A 22,667-nucleotide genomic window follows, 5' to 3' on the forward strand; every position below is an offset into this window, starting at 1 on the left:
CTACATCCAAATCATTTATAAAAACATTGAAGAGGACTGGCCCTAAAATGGAGCCTTGAGGGACCCCACTAGTGACCATCCGCCAGCCAGATGTGGCCCCATTTACCACAACCCTTTGAGCCCTGCCCGTCAGCCAATTGCTCACCCATCGTATGATGTTTTTGTTTAGCTGTATGCTGGACATTTTGTCCAGTAGGATCCTATGGGAAACCGTGTCAAAAGCTTTGCTGAAGTCCAAAAAGATCACATCAGCTGGTTATCTTATCATAAAAAGAAATCAAATTTATTAGGCAGGACCTACCCCTCATGAACCCATGTTGGCTGGGACCAATGACTGCATTGTCCCCCAGGTGCGCTTCAATAACTTCAAGGATCATCCTCTCCATAATTTTACCAGGCACTGACGTGAGATTGACAGGCCTGTAATTGCTAGGGTCTTCTTTCTTACCCTTCTTGAAAATTGGCACAACATTTGCCAGCTTTCAGTCCAATGGGACCTCTCCAGATTCCCAAGATCGTTGAAAAATAATTGAGAGAGGTCCCGTGATGACGTCAGCCAGCTCTTTAAGCACCCTGGGATGAATTCCATCCAGACCCATGGACTTGTATGGATCCAGGTGGTGCAGCAAATCCCGCACACGTTCAGGGGCATTTGGGAGTTTTTCATTCCCACCATCATGGTCCTCCAGCTCAGGGTACCCTGGGTCCCGAAGCCCATCATCAGTGGTGAAGACAGGGGCGAAGAAGGTGTTAAACGTCTCTGCTTTGCCTATGTCATTGTCTGTAAGGAGACCTTCCCCATCTAGTAGCGGACCTATGTTTTCTTTGGTTCTCCTTTTTCTGTTCACATACCTAAAAAAAACTTTTTTATTGTCTCCCACAGACATGGCCAGCTTCAACTCTAGTTGGGCTTTGGCCACACGAATTTTCTCCCTACAAACACGAACAGCATCCCTGTATTCCTTCCTCGTCACCTGACCCTCCTTCCAGCAGCCGTACACTTTCTTTTTTCACCTAAGCTCCAGTAGAAGATCCCTGGTCAGCCAGGCCGGCCTTCTACCCCACTTGCCTGACTTCCGGTATTTTGGAATCGCCTGATCATGTGCTTTTAGGAGGCAGTGCTTAAAGATTGACCAGCACTGATGGATGCCAATGCCTTCAATAGCAGTTTCCCAGGGGACCTTGCTGACTAGTTCCCTGAGCAGCCTGAAGTCTGCTTTCCCCATATCCAGGGCTGAAGTTTTGGTGACAGTTTTCCTTCTGTCACCATAAATTCTAAACTCAGCCACTTCATGGTCACTATGACCGAGACGGCCGCCAATTGCCACGTCTCCCACAAGACCCTCTCTGTTCTCCAGCAACAGATCTAGGAGGGCACCTTTCCTAGTTCGCTCCCTTAGCACCTGCACCAAGAAGTTATCATCTAGGTGCTTTATGAACCTCCTGGACTTGCTCATCTCAGCCGTGTGGTGATCCCAGTTGACGTCTGGCAAGTTGAAATCCCCCATTAGGACAAGGGGAGTTTATCTTGAGGCATCTCTTAGTTCTGCAAAGGATAATTCATCGGTGTTGTCGTCCTGGCCAGGTGGTCCGTAATAGACTCCCACAACGACTTCCCGTTTATTTGTTCGTCCCTTAATCCTTACTCAGAGGCTCTCAACTTTGCCATCACCAACTTGAAGTTCCACACAGTCCAGCCTATGCTTCACATACATTGCCACCCCGCCACCTCGCCTACCCTGCCTGTCCCTCTTGAAGAGCCTGTAACTATCTGTTGCAACACACCAGCCACAGGACTCATCCCACCAGATTTCGCTTATGCCCATGATGTCATAGCTGCGGGACTGGGCCAAGACTTCTAGCTCATCCATTTTATTCCTCATACTGCGTGCATTTGTGTGGAAGCACTTCAAATGCACCCCCCTACACGCAGCACCTTGTGTAGACGACTGAAGGGCCTCACTAGCACACAGTCCCTCTGATTCTAGCACACCATCCCTTAGCTCATCACCGGCGTGCCTGGTTTTATCCCCTTCCCCCTTTGACTCTAGTTTAAAGCCCTATCTATCAGCCCTGCCAACTCCTGAGCAAAAATCCTCACCCCTCTCTGAGAGAGGCGCATCCCATCTGGTGCCAGCAGGCCCAGTGTTGCGTAGACCTTCCCATGATCGAAAAACCCAAAATTCTGCTGGTTGCACCAGTCCCGAAGCCACATGTTAATGTGATGAGTCTGCTTGTCAGCATCGATCCCCCCTATCAGGACAGAGGCAAACACAACCTGTGCCCCTGATCCTTTAAGTAGTCGCCCCAAAGCCCTAAAGTCTCTTTTGATTGCTCTCAGACTTCTCGTTGCTACCTCGTCATTACCAGCCTGAAAGACCAGTAGCGGGTAGTAGTCAGTGGGCCGTACCAGGTGCTTGACTTTCTTAGAGAAGTCTCTCACCCAAGCCCCAGGGAGGCAACAGACTTCCCTGTGGGTTGGGTCTGGTCGGCATATTGGGCCCTCTGTCCCTTTCAAAAGGGAGTCCCCCATGACAATAACCCTTCTTTCTTTTTTTGACAGTTGATGTAGTAATGCGGGGGATAGGTTGCTTTGCCTTAGGCATCCTCTCCAACTGGGACGGGCTTTCATCTACTTCGTTGTTCTGACTGTTGTGTTCTAGACCCTCATACCTGTTATATAAGGGTAGATGGGAAGGTGAGGTGGGCAGGGACAGGGATCGCCTACCACCCCGAACAGAAACCTGTCTCCATTCCCCCCCTTGGCCTAGGTCTCCTCCTACTGCCTGGAGGGATGAGAGAACTTTTGTCTTCTGTGTAGCAGGAGACGTTTGTGCTATGGCAGGCTTGTGAGTCTGTCTCAGAGAGGGCAGAGTACACCTCCACCAGTCAATTTCCCTCTCTGATTCCCTGATGCTCCTGAGCCTGCTTACCTCCTCCCTAAGCTCCGCTACCTGGCTGAGCAGCTCTTCAATCTGGGCACACCTGCCACAGGCATGCCCCTTGCTGCTGCTGTCAGATACCGACAGAAGACTCGGTCACACCCTGCAGCCCAAGACCTGGATGGCTGCGTGTTTCCCCAAGCCCTCCGTCTGAGTAGCCACATCGGACACTGCGGCAGGAGAGGCCGCAAGAGATGCGGAGTCCATGGTTTTCTGCCTGGTTGATACCATGACCAGGTTCCTCGCAGGCAGGTTACAAGTACCGAAGGGAAAGACCGCTGCAAAAGACCGACGAGGGGCCCTCCCTGCGCGCCCTGCTGCGCAAACTGCTGTGCCGTGCCCTGCCCTGTTTGCCCGACCTGTTCGCCATGCTCCTGGTCGCTCACACTCCCTAGGGGCTGCTTTTGAACAGCCGGGGAGGGGACGCTACTGGCTCCACCTACGCCTCCTCAGCCTCCCTCGCGAGGGCTGCCGGGTCCTGGCGGCTTCTTTGGCTGCTTCGAGTGGCCTTGATGGTGAAAAAAAAGCCCTGCCTGTCTCAATCCCCCGCTCCGCTGCAGAATGCGTCTGCCCTGGAGCCGGTCGCCTTGGCAAGTCTTCCTTTTCTCTCTTATCTTCTAAATTTTTATCTCTGTGGTTAATTCCCTAGTTTTATTGCAGAGTCCTCTAGTTCTTGTTGGGTTATGGCTGCTGGTTCGATCTTATTCACATGTTCTTCTCCATTCACATTCTCCCTCTTCTTTCTCCTTTCCTCTAATTTCACTGGTTGCATTCAGTCACCTTCTCAAATTTCACAGACAGGAAAACAGGCAAATTGAAGCTGAAAAATGAGGAGTTTCACTGTTCCATGTCCATTATATTTTTGTAGCTGCAAGACCTCATTTGACTTTGGAATACTTAGATCCACAAAATAAAAATTGCAGTTCTCACCGAAGTTGAAGCTCAAATTAGTTTAAAAGAATCCAAACCATGGAAAATCTTATTTATCTCAGTTATTCACACAGAAACTATAGCAAGGAATTTGCACTTGCTTTTGAATGTGTGCTTCTTAATTAATGTCTACTTTAAGGAAAAAAAACATATTAGAGAAGCTGGAATACTTAAACTTTTAGACAGCTTTTAAACTTATTGGGAAACTTACGAAGAACTACAGACGTGGCACATTTGCATCGTAGAATTGTTTAATTACTTACGTCTTCAAATGTAATCACTAGCATAAAAAAGCAAAATACAATTAAAAACTGCTGAATTGTTCTAAATGTGGGATAAATAAAGTTGAAATGTTTTGGTTAAGGTCTTTTGAGGAAATAACAAATGATTGATTTTTTTTCTTCTTTATAACATACGTGAAGACTTATTTCATGAGGTAGCTTCACATATTTGTCACTTAACTTGCAGATATTTTAAATAGGCTGGTTTGAAGAAATTAGGGATGGGGATTTACAGTTCCACAGTTAAACCTGACATGAATTTTTAATAATAATGACTGTCACTATAACTGCATAGTAACTGCAATATAACTGCATGTGTGCAGACAACTATCTTGAGAGTTTTGACTGTAAAATTCCAGGGGTTAAAGTTCATGTTAATGAACTTTTGCAAAATATGTGCTCTCAGCTCTTTGAAGCAGATAAAAACTTATGCCTACAAGAAATAGATCAAAGGTAATTTAGCTACCCACAATAACTTTTACCATAGCAATGATGGCTGAGAATAAAGTAGAAATTAAAACATATTTAAGTTCCTGCTAGTGCATTTAGAAGATATTCTGACATGCGAGAATTATGCCCAGGAAGAGCAATTAATTGATAAATATATTGCAATTTCAATTTTAATATGAAAAGAGACTGTGCACTGTGAGGGCATTTAAGCATAATAATGGTTTTAAATAGCTTTTTAAAAGAAATTAATAAGCCAAGAATCTTCTGTACAGCAAGAAAATACATAGCTAATAGTGCCAATTAGTTTATAACCAGTGCACACTCCAGAATGCTAGAAATTAAATGCATTTCATACAACAAAGTCAATATGAATAGACAGGCATTGCTGCAATCAGATGATCTGAAATGAGCTGTTTCTGGCAGTGGTCAGTCTGAATGCTTAGGAAGAGGCTCTCACAGTATGAGAAAGGTAGTGTAGCGGTCCCTGGCTTTGCCTGCCCTGATCCTGATAGTCCTTCGGGAATTTCCTGACCTGCAGTTTTTTCCATCTTTTTGTTTATTAGTTTTCAAGTGACATTTTTGCTTTTACAACACCCCATGAAAATTTGTTCCACAAGTTGATCGCGTATTAGATATATTTTTTGATTGGAAGGGTGTGCCTAATAATCACACTGGTTGACTCTGAGTTCTTGGATTATTAGAAGCAGCAAAATATTATTCCTTATTTGTTTACCTCCTCGCTCTAATGGCTGTCATCTGCTGTCCACTTTCTGATTTGCAATTTCTCATATTATATGGAAGTTATATTTTTACAATCCTTATCCTCCGTCTTTCTGTGATGTTTAACTTCTCTCTCTATATATAGTTTGATATGAAATAACCAGAACTCCGCGTGGAATTTATGGTGTGGGTGTGTTGTTCTCTATACTAATGATGTCTTTTGGTTTCTTTTCTATTTCTTTCCTAATAATTCTGTTCTGAGATTTGAGCAAACATTTTCACAGAATCATGTACAGTGATTCTATTTTTTCTTGAGCAGCAGCAGCTAACTTGTAGCCACTTACTGGGTATGTGAACTTGGGAAGGGAGGTTTCATATCTGAAGTAATTAGCAATTACCAAGATTCAGTTCTGTCTGCTGTTGTATTGTCTAGTGAATCACTGCTTATGAAGTCCTTCTACACCTCTTCACAACTGACTTTTTACTTACTTCGGTAATGATGTACTGTCAGCAAATTTTGTTATATCATCAGTCACACTCTTCTGCAGATAATTTCTAATGATACTGAACAGTTTAGGATCCACTAAACACAGCTACAGTGGCTACCTCCCTGAACTGTAATAACTGATCTACTGTGACTAACCTTTGTTCCTATCTTTCCACCAATTCCTTTTTTCATTACTTTCTATCTCAGATCCTCTTAGTTCCTTTAAAAAGACATTTGGGGGAATTACACCAAGAGCCCTCAGGAAATCCAAGTTAGCGTGTTTATCAGATCTTGTTGACCTTACATGTTCACTAATTCCACGTAAGAACACTCACAGAATTTTGAGACATTGCGTCCACCAGTAACAGTGTTCTGTCATCCTTCTTCTGTCTCATTTATATTTTTACTTGTTCTACCCTTTATTATGGTTCCTATCATGTTGTCTCTATGGGCTTTTGTTGTATTCACCTTTTTTTCTTCCCCTCAGGTTGCCACTGTAGGTCTTTCTAAAACCTGAGGACACATTTTCCATCTCTTTTTTCTTTACTGCTGAGGGTAATTTAAGTGATAAATTGCACGTTATTGCTAACAGTTCAGCAGCTTAATATTTGACTTGCGTTAAAACACAGAGTGACCATTATGTTGACCCAGCTAGATGCTTTTGTTCATTTTATCAATTTATTTTAAACCCTTTTATATTTTTTGTTGCTGGTGTCCTCAGTGCTATATTTTCCTTCTACATTCAGATTCTGCCAATAGAGAAAAAATAGGTCATTCACTGAAAACTCTTTTTTTTTTTTTCCTTGTGGAAAAAAAAGGCCCTGATGGAAGGGTTTTCACTGAGCTATTTTTGCTAGCTAGTTTCTTTCAGTAGTTCTATATTTTTAATAGCAGAGTTTATCTGGCTGAACTGTCAGTTCTCTACAATTATCTGTGTAAATCTGCTACAACAGAGAGAAGTGAGCCCTGGGAAGGGGGTTGTTATGACAATAGGAACATGTGATTCAGATGGTAAAAATGGAATAAAATGAAGTCTTGCAACATCTTGAAAGTTTACTCTCTTATCCTTCATTTTGATGTGGACAGTGAAATATATATTATTTACCAGTCAAAGGAATTAATTATAAATAATAGATTAAGGGAACTCTCTAGAACTGATTGTGTTTATGGTAACTGCCTTGTTTTTATATATATTCATTCCAGATAATTGTATCTAATCACTTTGTGAATCACATTCCTATGTTATTCTCTGGAAAGTTATCTCCACACTCTTTGTACTTCGTCTGAGCTTTGATGGTTATTTTTCCCTGATGTGTGTCTGAATGACACCATTTTACTTATAAAGCTCTTAACTCCTGCTGGACTTTAAATGCACAGCATTCATCCCATTGAAAGAAATACACTATTTTCAGCTTTTTATGCTCTCAGTTAGCTGGAGGTATGAAAGTTGTTATGAAGAAGATTGTATTCTTCTTTACTGTGTAGAGTTCAGTGAAAGAGGCAGCTATTATTCCAGCTGCTGCTGCTGCACGTTCTTTGTATTATCTGAACTGCCTGGTCATAAGTGGGTGTTCTGTGATTGTGATAGCAATGTATGACAACGATACAAAATTAATGATTGATATAGTAGCAATTGATATCAAAACAGACTCAGAGAATAAAGAAGTGTCATGATTCATCTTAACCAGCAGTAATCATAGCAAGACTTTAGTGCTACCTATTGCTTAACCTCACCCATCTTAATAAATAAATAAATAAATAAATAATCACACATTAGCTGACATCCCTCTGATTCAACAATACTATCTTCTGCTTTTCCTTTGGAAACAAATATTTTGTGAACTGAAAAAGCCTGCACCCACTCTTGTGCAGTACTGCTGGTGTCGTCCACAGCAGTTACTCAGATGCCTTGAATCTGTCAAGCTTTAAGCATGGGTCTGGGTCTCCTCCCTTGAAACCCCACCCCGGACAGCTCCTGGGCCTGTGATTTCCAAAAACACAGCTGACTGAGAAGGAAGCTGGCATGTGGCTAGCTGTGCCTTGCCTTGAGTGTCACAAAGAAAGGGAGGAGTGGTGACATTGTGTTGCAGCCAGGGAACTGTGCCACCACACAGGGCACCATGTCTGAAGGAACCATGACGTAAAATGTGTTTCCTGGCTGATGCCTGCTTGCACAATCTCTTGGGTACCGTATGCCGTGGAGAATCATATACTTCTTCAAATGTTTGCAGCCAAATGACTTGATCACACACCTGCAGTCCCAGCCACTGGAGAAAAAGATAGTTGGAAGATTTGGTGTGCTAACAGCAAGCAGTACACAAGAAAATCTGAAATAATAGTGTTAAGATACTACTACTGAATAGAAACAGCTTATGCCCAATATTTTGGGTCTTCTATCGATGCTTTAAATTGTGGAACAAGATTTCCTCTGAGAGAATTCTCAGAAATATGATATTGTCAGTAATGATTTCTTTCTAAGATACTTTTGATTTTATTGTTAGCTCGTTTGTTCAAAAGTGTATACATACGACTATATACTAGCATAAAGCTTCGTACTGGAGGGGGGAATGAGGGAAGTGTCAGGAAATATCTCATGAAAACAAGTTCAGACTGTCATTAAGGGAAACAAGGCAGTTTTTGATTTTCTGTATTTTGCTCTGAATTAGCATGGGAGTCAAAGCTCAAACTAAAAAGTTTTCATTTCAGAGGAAGTGCCAGTGGGAAAAATAGGAAGGCAATGCTTCAAAGGATTCTGGATTCTATCCTTCTATCATTTCAATTTGAAGAGACAAGAGATAATAATAAAAGAAGCAAAAGCGCTGTGATTTCTGCACAATTGATAATATAAATGCTCAAGAGTGGTACTAGTGAAATTAGAAGAATTTAAATAAATTCAGGTCACTTTCCATCACTGTGTGCTGAATTAACTGGTTATCTAGTGACCAACTTACTCTGTATTCTGTTTTCACTGGTATTTGGTCTACATAATGCTTGCAGCTTAGATGGATTTCTTCCACCTTGTGTAGCTGGTCATTTCCAGTATGCCAAACAAACACACCAAACAAATCTTTCAGAGGTGAAATTAGAGCCCTGCTCAATTCCAATGCCTCACTATACATTTGTATGCCTCAAGAGACTTCAAATTGCAACTGCTTTTTTTTTTTTTTTTTTAATATATATTAAGAGAATAAATGCAAGTCTTAGTAGTTGCTGGCAACAGTTAATACATGAATCAGCTGAAATTCAGTAGGAAGTAATGACATGAGAACATGAGATACGTAACATTGCTTAGAAGGTTTTCGAGAGAGGGGTCTATGTATTGCTAACATTGATAAGTGCCTTCTATTTCAAGGACTGTATTCATTTTTTCTCCTCTTTGGTAACTTTTTTTTTTTTTTTTCTTTCCTGTGGTTGAAGAAAGGCCTTTTATTTTTTTATTTTATTTATTTTTATTATTTCCCTTTTCTTCAAGAAACTGTAGGTCATCTTCCCCTTTCATTTGGTCTTTCATGGTGGAATGACTTTTGTTGACCTAATCTGGATAAAATCCTCCCAGGGTCATGTCAAACAGTTAGGTCAGTCCCAATTCACCCACATCCTGTTAGCATATAAGGCAAGACTGGTAGCATGTCCCTGATTTGTTTTACTTTGCTAGATATTTATGTAAATAAAGTAGTCATTGTTTCAGGTATGTACATCCTTATCTCTAGACCTGGGATAAGTGTGAGACTTATGATGTAGATCAGGTCAGACTGTAAGGGTGTATGTTACCATTCCTTGGGCAGGTAAGGGTCCATGGTAGATCTCTCATAGGTTTTCCTCCTTACCTGCTGAGTATTGTTTACCTCCTGGAGAAGAGCAGACAGATGGTGGATCTTATCAATATATACAAATATCTTAAGAGAGGGTGCCAAGAGGATGGAGACAGGCTCCTTCCAGTGGTGCCCAGCGAGAGGACAAGAGGCAACAGGTACAAAATGAAACATGGGAAATTCCATCTGAATAGAAGGAAAAACTTCTTTACAGTGAGAGTGACAGAGCTGGAACAGGTTGCCCAGAGAGGCTGTGGCATCTCCATCTCTGAAGATACCAAAACCTGCCTGGATGGGATCCTGCGCAATGTGTTCTAGGTGACTCTGCTTGATCAGAGTTGGACTAGATGATCTACAGAGGTCCTTTCCAACTTCAACCACTCTGTGACTCTGTAACTCTTTTCCTACTGATGCCTCTGGGCTGCTGATAGCATCAACAGCCACAGTCTAGCACACAGCACAAGAAAACTCCTCCCTATTTGAGTTAGCTGCTGTGGTGATAGCTAACATGGTTTGTGATGAGTACCTTGGAATCAAGCATGAATCTCATTTTAACTGTGTTTGGGTAAATAGTGCCTCTTCTTCTATCATCTCTTTTGCTCTCCCTTAAATGATTCCCAGTGACTGCTGCTCTCTTTGCAAATTCCATCCTTCAGATGGGACATAAGAGAGCAGTTTGTAGTGATGTAGGTGTTCAAGAACTTTCCTAGCTGTTTTATTTTCCCCTCTTTAAATGTCACAGTCAGGCCCAGAGAGTGAGGCTCTCCTACGCTTTCTGTGAGTGTGAGAAACAGGTTGTATTTTATTGCTTTAAGTTAAAGTTAATCCTTTGCAGCCTGTGTTCACACTGGCAATGAAATGACAGCAGGAGTGAGGTGAGAGTAAGTGATAATGTCTTGGCATTTGGCACTTCAAATGAATGTGTGCTTGTGAAGTTCTGAGTCATTAATTCTTTTTCCAGGCAGCCGTGTGGCACAGCAATGCACTTGAGTCAAATATCCCAGAATAACAAACACTTTATTGTTTAAGGGAAGGGGAGGCTTTCATTTATTTGACATTGTCATATCAAAAAGTGTATGAAAAAAACTTGCAGTTTGGGGTTTTTCACTGTTATTTACGTCATATAGCAATCTTAAGGACAGAAAATGCCCCAAACTATATTCCTTCTAGGAAGTTTTTCTCCTGCATTGAGCTGCAGAGAAGACCATAAAGACTCTGAAAAATACCATTTTAAACTGGAGCAAAATCAGCAAACACCTGTTTTTCTTTCCTCTGTCCCTCAGAGATTACTGCAAGCCACTTCAGATGTGATAAGACTGTAACTGTAACAGTGTGATACTATAAAGTGTTTTATTGACTTTAGAGAAAACACAAATACAGCGACCACATCACCTGAAGCCCTAAGATGGATAAGAAGAAGCAGAATCCACACTTATCACTGAAATCATACCCTTTAAGGAGTTTCAAAGCAGAAAAATGTGTTCATTCCAAAGAAAAACAGGGAAAAATACACCCTCTTTAGTCCTCCCTTGTGGATGATATCATAAAAAAAACAACTTCTTCTACTGATATTACTATAGCCTGCAATTTGAGAGGAACAAACAGTCATCCAAGCTGTACAAGAGCTAGTACAGCAAACAGAAAACTGAGCTATGTTTAAAAATAAAATAAATTGAAAACTCAAGAACCAGGGTATATTTTTCATTCTTCAGATTTCATCAGGTTTGCATTGTCCCAGAACATTGAAAATGTCTGTCTCTCTCTTATAGCAAAGTATATTAAAAATGACTAGCATTTAATCCATCAAGATCACTCTCCTTGTAATGGCATAGCAGATGGCAGGGCAGTATTACTTCTCACAAATATGATTGCTAATCAATCTATGTACATGTGTTGTTCACTTCACCCACTCAGCTAAATAAAGTTCAACAGCAGAGGGAACCATGAAATTTTAAACTTCTTCTCAGCTTTTAGCCCAGCAATAGCATAAACATTAAAAGTCAAAATGACACCCACAGCAGCATTTTGAATTTTTTTCAAAATATTTCATATCCTGTTGAAATGAATCAGGCTCATAAAGAGGTATTTCTGTCTTTCAGCTAAGGCTTTTCTTTTCTGTTAGCTATTATAACTTGCAGCTCCTGCAGTAGACTGTCCTTTTTCACCTACTAGTAATTAAAACTGTAGTTTCTGGTAATTTTGAAAAATTTAAAAAAAAAAGTAAAAAGTAAAGAAAGTAAAAACTTTCTGGTAATTTTGTTTCTTGAATATGCCTTTCTACTTATCAGCACTGTCACTGCTGGGAAAGTATTCCTGGAACCTTGGTTCAGAGACAATTGATTATCTCCAAAACAAACAGTCAATAACAGAGAAAGCTGAAGTCCACTCTGTTCTACCAGTTACACATATGTAGGCTTTTCCTCCCTCAAATTTTTGTTTGGTGTCTCTGGTTGCAGTTTTTATTCATTGTTTAGCAGCTGATTGTGGTTTGAATTATGCCTTCTCAGTGAGGCTATCTGGGTGTGAGAATGTAGTTTTATATGCAGTGCATATTCTTAGACACAGTGACTAAATATTTGGTAACAATATTGGTGTACATATCACATTTCTGTCTGTGTACACTTGCCATCTAAAAAACAGCACCTTCTTTCATTTAGTTTATGTTCCTCCAATTTTTGGAATTTTAATTCTGAATATATATGAATGAACATTACTCCTACCTCAGAACTTTTATTTTTAAAAGTATTTTTCAGGCTTTTTTTTTATTTATTTAATTAATAATGCACTTCATAGGAGTTTTTAGTGTTCCTAATCTCCCTCTGCCATTCTTCCAGATGAAAGGTGCTTCTTTAAGTCAAAATCCCCTAACACCATATGCAGGAAGAGCTGGGGAATACTGAAGCTGTCTGAACTGAACTAGGCATTTAGGCATGTGGGACTAGTCCCCTGCTGGCTACATTTTCTTTTCAAGCTCATGGTTTTCTTTCCTAAATCCTTCTACTTTTTTTTTTTTTTTTTTCCGGTCTGATTTTAGCAAACTGAGATGTATATCTAAGTGTTACCTTTGTTGTGTCTGTAATACACAGAAAACTTCTTGCTTGGAGATTAGAAACCTGCAGAGAGCTGAGGTTTCCATATGGAAATTGTACTGCTGCTATGCAGAGAACAGCAAGTCCTCTGCCAGTCTGATGGGAGACAGGGCCACAGCTTTGTAGACGTTATTCACCAGTTACATTTTTGTGGACATTTTTCACCTGTTTGAGCAATATTTGGTTTATAGGTTATTCAATCTCTGTGCAAAACCTTATTGAAGATGCTTTGGCTTTGCAGTTGCCCCATTGTCAGATGGTACCAATTGAAAGGATTTTATACTATCAAGTGAATGGTTCTGTTAACATCTTTATTCTTATATCATGTTTTTTTTTGTTCCTTTAATAACATAAATGCTGCTCACATCCTCAGGTGTGAGCTACAGTGGATCTTAGGATGCTATTTAAAAGGTATATTTATTCATTTCTATTTATGCAGTGCTAGAATAAGTTGCTGGATTGATAGTCATAAAAAATGAAAATTGTCTATTACCCGAAAGAAAAAAGAAGAAATATGACAAGTTTATTCATCCGTGTTAGCTCTGTAGAGGGACAGAGAAATACCTTAACACTGAGTTTGTGTAGATTCATCCTCACTGAATGAGATCCTTGAGGTGAGAGTAAAACAGCTTTAGTATCAATACATAGCAGAAGAGACATGAGCTGCTATGAGGAATAATTCAGATCTAAGGTGACCTTAATTGGTTGAATTGCCTGGAGAAGGCCAGCTTGCTTTTTCTGTCTTCTGCCATTTCTGTTTCTCCGTAGAGAACCAGTAGTGGCTATGCACTTGGGTACAGGATAAGGTACTCAGCAGTAAGTGAGAGAAATATGAACTCTCACTCCTACTGTAACCAACCTTCCCAGGATTATAGGCTGCTCTGTCAGGAGCTTTCAAATAATCTTTTCTCCAACTTTCTCCATCCCTATTTTCTGCTCTTTATTCCATTTCTGCTTGACCCACTTAGAGTCACAGAGCTGTAATGTGATTTAGGTTGAGAAATATCTCAGGAAGACAAGCAGGTTGCCCAGGACTTTAGCTTCTTGGGTCTTGAAACTCTCCAAGGATGCAGACTGTGCAGCCTCTCTGGACAGCCTCTTCTGCTGCTTCTCTGTTCTCAGGGTGAAAATGTTCTCCATGTCAAGTCAGAACCACCCCTGATTGAGTTTACCACCATTGCCTCTTTCATATTTTTTTCAATTGCCATGCACCTGTATAAAGATCATGGCTCTGTCATTGGAAATCTCTTCTTAGTTATTGGAAGGCTGTTGGTAGGTACCCCCGAAAAAGTTCTATTTTTCAGTCTGAGCAAGCCCAGCTCCCCCAGTCTCTCTTCACAGGGCAGTGCTCCATCCCCAGCCATCTCGGTGACCCTCCACTGTCAGTCAAGTTTCTTGATGTCTTTCTTGAGGTGGATGTGGTATTCCCACCTGGGCATGGCAACCCAGATGTTGTCTAAAGGTTCATGGGTAAAGGGGAATAATGTGAACTTCTTGTGCTCTTGAAAAATATTACAATTCAGAAACCAGGAAAAGCATGAAGCAGATCTGGAGCCTATTTAGTTTCTTCTAAATCTGAAGAGAATGCACTCTCATCTGCATCACAGCTCCCTGGTGAGCCCTGTCACACTTAACCATTAAGTCTTTTCTCCAAAAAAAAAAAGTCAACACATATTTTCTTTTGGTTTTGCTCTCATTCCACAAGGATGCATAATGCTTGCAAAAAATAAAGTTTTTAAGTTGGCTATAAGTTGCAGTGTGAAGAACAAAGAAAAGCTTAATAAAATTAAAAAGTAGACAAAGTAAACCAAAATGAAAAGAACCTCAGTGACTCACTACAGAATGTGTTGACTTAATGTCTTATCCAAGGGATAATAGATTTTAGTGGCTTGCAGTAGATGGCTAACAATATATGGCTTAGGCTAAATAGGTTAAAGTTCAGGTATGAATTTACACACATCCCAGGTGCTGGGAGAGAGTCAACTGACTTCCTTCAGTTAGGGAGTTTTCTTGCAGATTTGCGGTTTGGAAAAGGTGTGTTAACAGGATTGTGGCATTTTATAGCAGGTCAGAGAGTTCACTTCCAGAGAGAGGGTATTGCATTTTCTTAGATAATGGCTCTGACAGAGGGATGGGAATAAGAGACCACAGACTTTGGCAAACACAGAGATCACAAGGATTATTGGATATTGAATAAACCCTGCTAGCGTTTTGCGCTCACAATGAACTACTATCCAGACCCCCCTCTCTTGCTCCTTTCATATGCTTGCTGACTTTGGTGTAGCTTGAAAATGCCCTGCTCTGCCACTCTGCCTCCTGGATTTCCTGTACCACTGAACGTCCCTAGATGAGCAAATGGGTGAAAGAAGGAATTTTCTAGAATACTGATGAAATTCAGATTTAAAAAAAAAAAAAAAAAAAAAAAAAAAAAGCACGTCTGTGTTTCATCCTCATTTCCAAAGTGATAACGGGTGAAGTAGAAATGAATCCCTGGTTCTGTCATCCTCAAAAGGAACACAGGTATGAGGACTCACATTTCTTTCTGCATGACAGTGCTGTGGCTGAAATCTCTTTAGATACCACTGTAATGTTTTAAAGAGCTGTATTAGTAGGTTATGCTAGGAAATATTTAATGTAACAGCAGAAATTGCTGTGAACAGCTATTTTATGGATATGTAGTGGAGTTGTAACAATGTTGGTAAATAAACATGGTGAAGAATTGGTAGGACTGCAGCAAGAGCATGGCTAACTAATATCATTCTCTTCCTATAAAATGCTGATGTTGTAAGCCAAATAATGACAATATTGAGTAAGAGACTTCAGGGACTGAAAATGAAAGAATGTGTATAATCCTGGCTGTTACATACTTTGGTTTTGTTCACTAAAGTGAATTGAATTAATGTCATGAAGCTGCAACACAGGAGGTTGGGGTTGGATATCAGGAAAAGGTTCTTTCAGTGAGAGGGTGGTTGGGCACTGGAACAGGCTCACCAGGGCAGTGGTCACAGCACCAAGCCTGCTGGAGTTCAAGAAATGTTTGGACAACTTTCTCAGGCATCTGGTCTGATTTTTTGGTGGTCCTGTGTGGACCCAGAAGTTGGACTCAGTGGTCCTTTTGGTTCTCTTCCAACTCAGTAAATTCGATGTATTCAACTATGGTGTCCAGTTCTTGGCTCCTCAGTGCAAGATAAGAAAGGGCACGTTAGGGAGAGTCCAAAGAGCGGCTACAAAGATGATGAAGAGACTGAAGCATCTCTCCTGTGAGGTAAAGCTGAGAGAGATGTGACTGTTCAGCTTGAGGAAGATAAGGCTCAGGGGCTTATCTCATCAATGGATATAAATACCTGAAGGGAGGGTGTAAAGAAAATGGAGCCAGGCTTTTTCCAGTGTTGCTCAGTGCCTGCCAGGACAAGAGGCAATGGGCGAAAACTGGAACACAGGAGTTTCCATCTAAACATCCAGAAGCACTTTGTTACTGTGTGGATGATTGAGCACTGGCACAGATTGCCTGAGAGGTTATGGAGTCTCCCTCTTTGGAGGTCTGCAGAACCTGGGTACATGGTCCTGGGCAGCTTGCTCTATGTGGCTCTGCTTGAGCAAGGGACCAGATGACTTCCGGAGGTCCCTTTCAACCTCAACCATTCTGTGATCCTTCATTTTTCCAGTAATGAGAAACTTTTAAGGAAATCTGTCCTTAACTATAGTTCTGGTAAAGCTAGTGAGCCTATTATACAGTTGGAACATATTATTATGCATTTAGAATCAACTATCTTAATGTCATGTAATCTGAAACTGTTCTGAAGAGGAAAAGCAGGTTATACCATCAGGATAAAAAATTGTATCTGTTTTCACCTTCAAAACAACTGTGTGAACGTCACAGAAGCCACCTGCTAATGCTGATGTGAGTAGTGGAACTGCAGCTACAAATGGGACATATAATATCTGTTCATTAAGGACAGTAAACATTTTCATTGTATCATTATATTACACACAAGAAGACAGTGCTTTCATGATGCCAGGTTCTAGAATGAGAGTCAAGTGGCTATCTGCAGGAGGTAGGGTGAATCTGAACAAGAAAACTTAATTGCTTAAAAGAAATTGTTTAAGTTTTTAAATTTCTCTTTCTTTTCTTTTATTCTTCAAACAGTGGAAGCTCTACATTTGGGAACACTGATGGCAGCACATGGCTATTTTTTTCCAATCTCAGACCATGTTCTAACACTAAAGGATGATGGCACCTTTTATCGATTCCAGGTAAGTGTTTTCAATATGTTCTTGACTTGTACAAATGGAGGCTCATTTTAAACAAAGGTTTATAGCAAATTGTAACCATACTTCTGTAACCTAGTAAATGGTGGTAATTCCTCTTAAAGTGAAAAATGTAGAAGGGTTTTATTTAGTAAATGAAGACAATAACTTCTCTTAAGATGATAGTGGCCATTTTGATCCCTAGAAAAATGTGCTTGGTAAGCATGATAAGGCTTAATGTGAAAGTATCTCTCACGAAATAAATTCATCTAATATTTTGCAAGTATAGTAAATGAAATCAAATGATCTTATTGACTCTGATTCCTAACATAGCCTTAATTTGTAAACGGGGAGGTATTTTTCTTATTAAGCATATAGTAGAAATATGTTAAAATAAAGGGTAATACATACATTCTTTCTTATGTGAGGATTTCCTTATAATAACAAAGTAGTGTTGAAGTACTTTGTGTTCTTTGAACAAGTGCAAACACATTTCTACATTGATGTGTCTGTTCCATTGAATATCACAAGCACATGCAGAGCCTTCAGAACAAGCTGGAAGGAACATTCATTGTATATGTATTTATATGTTCACATCTACCTATACGTATATTATTCACATACCTTTGTAGTTGTATTTTATTGTTAGATTTCAAACTAAGGTCTTGGGAACTGAAGTGTTGATTTTCTAATAGTGAATAGCAAGCTGGAAATTCACAGACCAACACCACTTATGACTCAAAAAAAATTTCTGCACACTATCTGATTATATATCCTAGAGCAGAAATCATTTTGTTTTTTGTACCATGTGCCACCTTCAGTAGGGGTGGTTGTACTCTGTATTGCTCTTAAGTGGTGGTCATGGCAGATATCACCAACAGCTGCTCCAAGGTATTTGCTGCTTTGAAATGATCTGATGGTCTTCACTATGAAATTGATTATACGAATACCACAGTTCAGGAAGCCTGCTCTGATCTGATCAGACAAAATCTCTTGTTTTATAGATATTTAAGTCTATTATTTGTCTTAAAATAAAACAAACAGTTAAATAAGGAGTCATTAAAGAATAAAATAAAACTGAGATTATGATCTTTCAAATGCAGAACAAAACTGAGATACATTGAAGATCAAACATAGTCTAAAATGTTGTATTAGATGAATTGCTGTACAATACTTTCATCAGTATTTTTGCTTGAGCTCTATTCTATAGATCCACATAAAGGAAGAGAAAGCATCATAGCTTTTGATCTAAAAAAAAAATAATCTTAGCAATTATAACTAATATCTACAGAACACTCTGGTAAGAATGAGAATGTTTATTGCATACATGCCTATAATATCACTATATCTTCATGTGTAGATCCTGTGTTTCATACAGCGCTAAAAACCCTGCTCTTCAGCAGGACTGTTATAGCAGGACAGTTACATCTGTGTATGGGTAATACAAAAAGAAGTCACTCCAGACCTCCTTCCCCAGATCCACCTCCTTCCCCAGCCACCTTTGATCCTGGAGAGTGGATCTGAAAGAAAAATTTTCCCTCCCATGGTGTTTCATCCTCCTTAGTGTTCAGTATAAATAAGAAAGGATGGCACATGGGTGAAGGGGCTCACTGCTGAGGACTTCCTTTTGTAGAGAATAGAACATACTTTTAGGGGTGCTGGTCATTGACTTCTGCACTGCTACTGGCCTGCTGCATCTCAAACATGGGAAACCAGCACCCCTGCTAGCATGATTATTCTTCTGAAGGAAAGTATAGATGAGAATTAACTGCACAGTAAACAACTGAGAGTACTGCAGCTACCCTATCACAGGCTTTCCTCAGAGAGGTCTATAGCCTACGTTTGGACAAGAAGATTTACTTAGGGTTAGACTGTGAAATGATGTCATTTGATTTATGTAAGTTAAGGATTTAGCACCTATTTAACATATGCATACAAAATAAGATATTTTCATCGAGTGTTGCTTGTTTTATACCTGCAGTACTTTGACAGTTGGCTGCTCTGTGGCATTGCATAGCTGTTGCATTGCTATTACTATGCTAACAATGTTAAAACAATGTAATTTTAGCTGTTGATGTATGCCATAAGAAAACAATTTATAGTGGTGTCATACTGTTAACTGGAGTTGTACCAGCCAGATTTGTCATTAAAATTCCATATTCTGTACCAAAATAAGGCTAATATAAAATCTGTTACTGACGCTGTTAAGTTGGAAGGTGAAGATAACATACCCAATAGGGAAGAAAGGTTTAACTGTAAATGTGTGAATGTTGCTCTAGAATAGTTGTTCAAAGGCTTCACAAACAGGACCCCCTGAGTAATCGACAGGATTCACAAATATCTAGATATTTTAATAGAAAGAGAAAACAGTGCAGCTGCCAGAACTGAAAACTTCAGAGGCCATCCCTGCAGAGAAATCTTTACCTACAATACAAAGACCTGACCTACAAAAAACAGGCTAGCTACAATAATGTTCTCCATTTTTTCATGTTCCAAAGGATGACGCATTCCCTCCTGACAGTAAAATTACTTCCAGTTTGTTTTAAACAAGCTGCTGTTGTATAGAAATAGCTAAAAGCAGTGGAGATTGTGCTTCCTTTGCACAAATGCCCTTTTACAGGCAAAATTATGCTTTTTCAGTTATTACTGTTGCCATCAGGAGGGATGTAAAATTGTAGTTGTAACTGCTTTTTTAAATAATGTGGCTTTAAAAATAACTAACTAAATAAATAAATAAATAAACCCTTGATCATTCTTTGACTTATTTGGGTATAAATAGGTCAGTTTCTGCAATAACAATTTAATTCAAAAGGAGGTGGATCTAAATATTACATTCCTTACTCAGATAGGTGATTTCTTGCTAGCCTTAACAAAGCAAAGCAGAAACTTAGGGTTAGTGGTTAATGATATTTTCTGATCCATCCTAAACAGCCACATTGCCTTTGCCTGGTAATTTAAGCCCTGGGCTAAAGAAGGAGATGAATACCTACTACCTACCCTCCTCTACCCATAGGCACATACGTATGAGGGACCCAAATAAGAAAAGCAAGATGCACCTTAGAAAGATCTTCCTGGAGCCAGGCATTACTCACTGAGTGGCTTACATTTATATCCATATAGGTGATAGTATGGCTGACCTGGTGAGGAATGCTTGCCTGATTTACCCTTTCATCTGCTAAACTTCTGTAGTAGCCTCCCAGGAAAAGAATAGTGATTTCTTCTACAAATTGCACATTCATCCTAGGCTTCTCAACATTCTTTGTGGAAAATAGTGTTTTCTAACAACTTCTGTCTTTAAACAAAGGATACTTGAGATACTTAAACCTAGGATACTTGAGACTTGTGATAATCACATTCCCTTTTTTTCTTTTTTTTTTTTTTTATGAGATCAGCTTGCCATTTAATGTAAGCTAATTTACAGAGGTGAAGTTTAGGTTCTGTTGTTTTATGACTTTTAAGTTGAAAGGCACACATAGCTGAGAAAAAGTATGGAAATGGGAACAAAATTTCTTGTGAAAACAAGTCTGGTGAAGTTAGCAGCAAAACTCATGGGTTTGGCAAGGTGATTTCATCTGTGGTATCTTCTGTTCTTCCATTGGGAACGCTTTCTGGATGAATGCATTTAACCTTTCTGGTCTTGTTTTTGCTATACCTGAAGTGGAAATAAAAATATGTAGCAATCACTATAGGGATCTTTTAACATCTTTGCTGAAAAATAATGTAGAGCAAGAATTCTGGTGGATCCTTCTGTGTTAGGGGGAATTACATTACTTCCAACATCACTTTGAGTCTCCCTGCTCAGCTAACCACTCCTTGGCTCAGTCTTGAGTCTCTGTGACCATTTTGAACCCTTAGGGTGTGTTTGAATATCACAGCTCTCCAGCTACCATCCACAGCTTTGCTGGATCATCTACTGTGTCTTGAGGGAAAGATTTTATTGGAAGATAGGTTTTTGCAATAAAAAAGAAGCAGGTTATCTTACCCAGAATTTGGCAGATTTTATTTGGAAATTGCAGGAACAAGGACTAATTAATTGTCTCTTCAGCTCACACACTGTATATGCAAGTGCAGTTTAGGTTCCAAAGAGGGAAAACATTTCAAAACCGTGTGTTTTCCTGACTGTTTTATCAGTGCCCTTTTTTCTCTTTAAATTTTCTGTTCAGACACACTTTCACCTTACTGCCTTCCACACTCATCCCCTTTCCAAGATAGAAGAAAACAGAGCCAAAATCTTCATTGTTTCCAACTTTCTCAACCTCTTTTTTAATAATTTCAGGGTAACACTGGAGCACTCCTTTCTGTATGGGCTTGATATTGCTAGACCAGTGTTCTTAACCTTTTCCTTTACCAGAAGATTTTTGCATCAACTGCAGTGAATGTAAAGCTGAATGTCTGTGAATTCTGCCATCCATCATACAAGACATTTAAGGTCGTGTATAACTTATTTTTAGGAAATACTTGATTTCTGCAGTTTGTAAAGACTCCCTGGTGCCTGTGAGAACTGCAGTAATGTGCAAAGAAAGGTTTATGTGTGATTTGAATATCCCTCCCCCATCCCAGTAATTGGATTTTAAAAGATTTCATGGAGTGGAGCAGCTTCAGAAACAATTCTTTTCTTATTAATATCAACCAAGGGTAGCTGAAAGATGCTTAGTGATTTCCCTCTTCAGTAATGCAGTTTAATGCATAGAAATTAATCATGTTTTATAAAAGCTGATAGACTGATTTTTACAAGTGGCTGTTTCATAAGCTCAGATATTATTATTGATTAATTTAATGGTAGAGCCAAAACAGATCTATTTGTTTTATCACAGGATCACTCACCATGCATAGCAGCCACTGCTCACAATTTGTTTAGTGTGGAGTAGGGGCTATATTGCAGGATTTTGTTTCATGTGACTTTATTAAAAGAAGGTTTATGGATTTCTGCGGTTAGCATCGGTTAACAATATAAGTCTATAATTCAAGAGAAACAGTGTGCATTTGTGAGTTCAAAACTAGTGCTGTCAATGGTCATAATGAACCTTGTGACAGCTTGTTCTGTTCCGAGTACTTAAGTGGTTCCACGATAGCACATGCCATGCTAGGTAAGCCTTATTTCTCTAGCTGCTGACTTGTACTGGCTGCTTATTCAAATTGCAGATGCAGTTAAACAAAGTGCCTTATTAGTGTGTACTGATAAAATCTGGCAGCATTATTTCTGCCTGGGCTGATAAACAGTACTTGACTTTCCCCAAACCTTTCTACCACCCACCTTCCTTCCGGCTATAAGTGGGATGTCATGGCAAAATGACAAATGTTCTCTCTTAAATACTTGTTCTTGACGAACTGCTTCACATTCTTCTGAGGAAAAGTAAAATTCAGGTTTTCTACATTTCACAAAAGTTCATATTTTCTAATCTTGTCTTAGAAAATGGTTGTGTTGAGTTACAACATTTTATACCATGCCTGAAACTCTCCTATGGACAATCATTACCTTTGTAGGGTTTCTAGATCATGAAATAAGGCACATAGTTGTATAATGTTTGTATTATAGGAATATATGATACTGTAAGTGATGTTATAATAATTCTACAGTGTACTCTGGATATATAAGTTGTAAGTAGTTAAACCAAGCTTCGGTAGCATTGTCCAGGTATAGAGTTTATTTACATGGGCAGAGCCTCCTTGTATTGCTGTGAGAGTGTTTTAATCAGACAAGAGGATCC

The 22,667-nt window shown here is 39.6% G+C and overlaps 1 protein-coding gene across 14 annotated transcripts in view; it reads left to right on the forward strand.

The window, feature by feature from the left end:
• RGS7 (regulator of G protein signaling 7) overlaps positions 1–22,667 on the forward strand; it is a 268,219-nt gene that overhangs the window by 162,065 nt on the left and 83,487 nt on the right. For all 14 annotated transcript variants that reach the window (XR_010830253.1, XR_010830254.1, XM_066993975.1 and 11 more), the window contains one exon: positions 16,859–16,965. Coding sequence is in view for 12 of the 14 variants with exons in the window: in XM_066993975.1 (XP_066850076.1) it covers positions 16,859–16,965 (107 nt within the window). In the remaining 2 variants the exon portion in view is untranslated. The remainder of the gene's footprint in view (positions 1–16,858; positions 16,966–22,667) is intronic.

This window comes from Anser cygnoides, chromosome 3 (genome assembly GCF_040182565.1).
Source record: "Anser cygnoides isolate HZ-2024a breed goose chromosome 3, Taihu_goose_T2T_genome, whole genome shotgun sequence".
Lineage (NCBI taxonomy): Eukaryota > Metazoa > Chordata > Aves > Anseriformes > Anatidae > Anser > Anser cygnoides.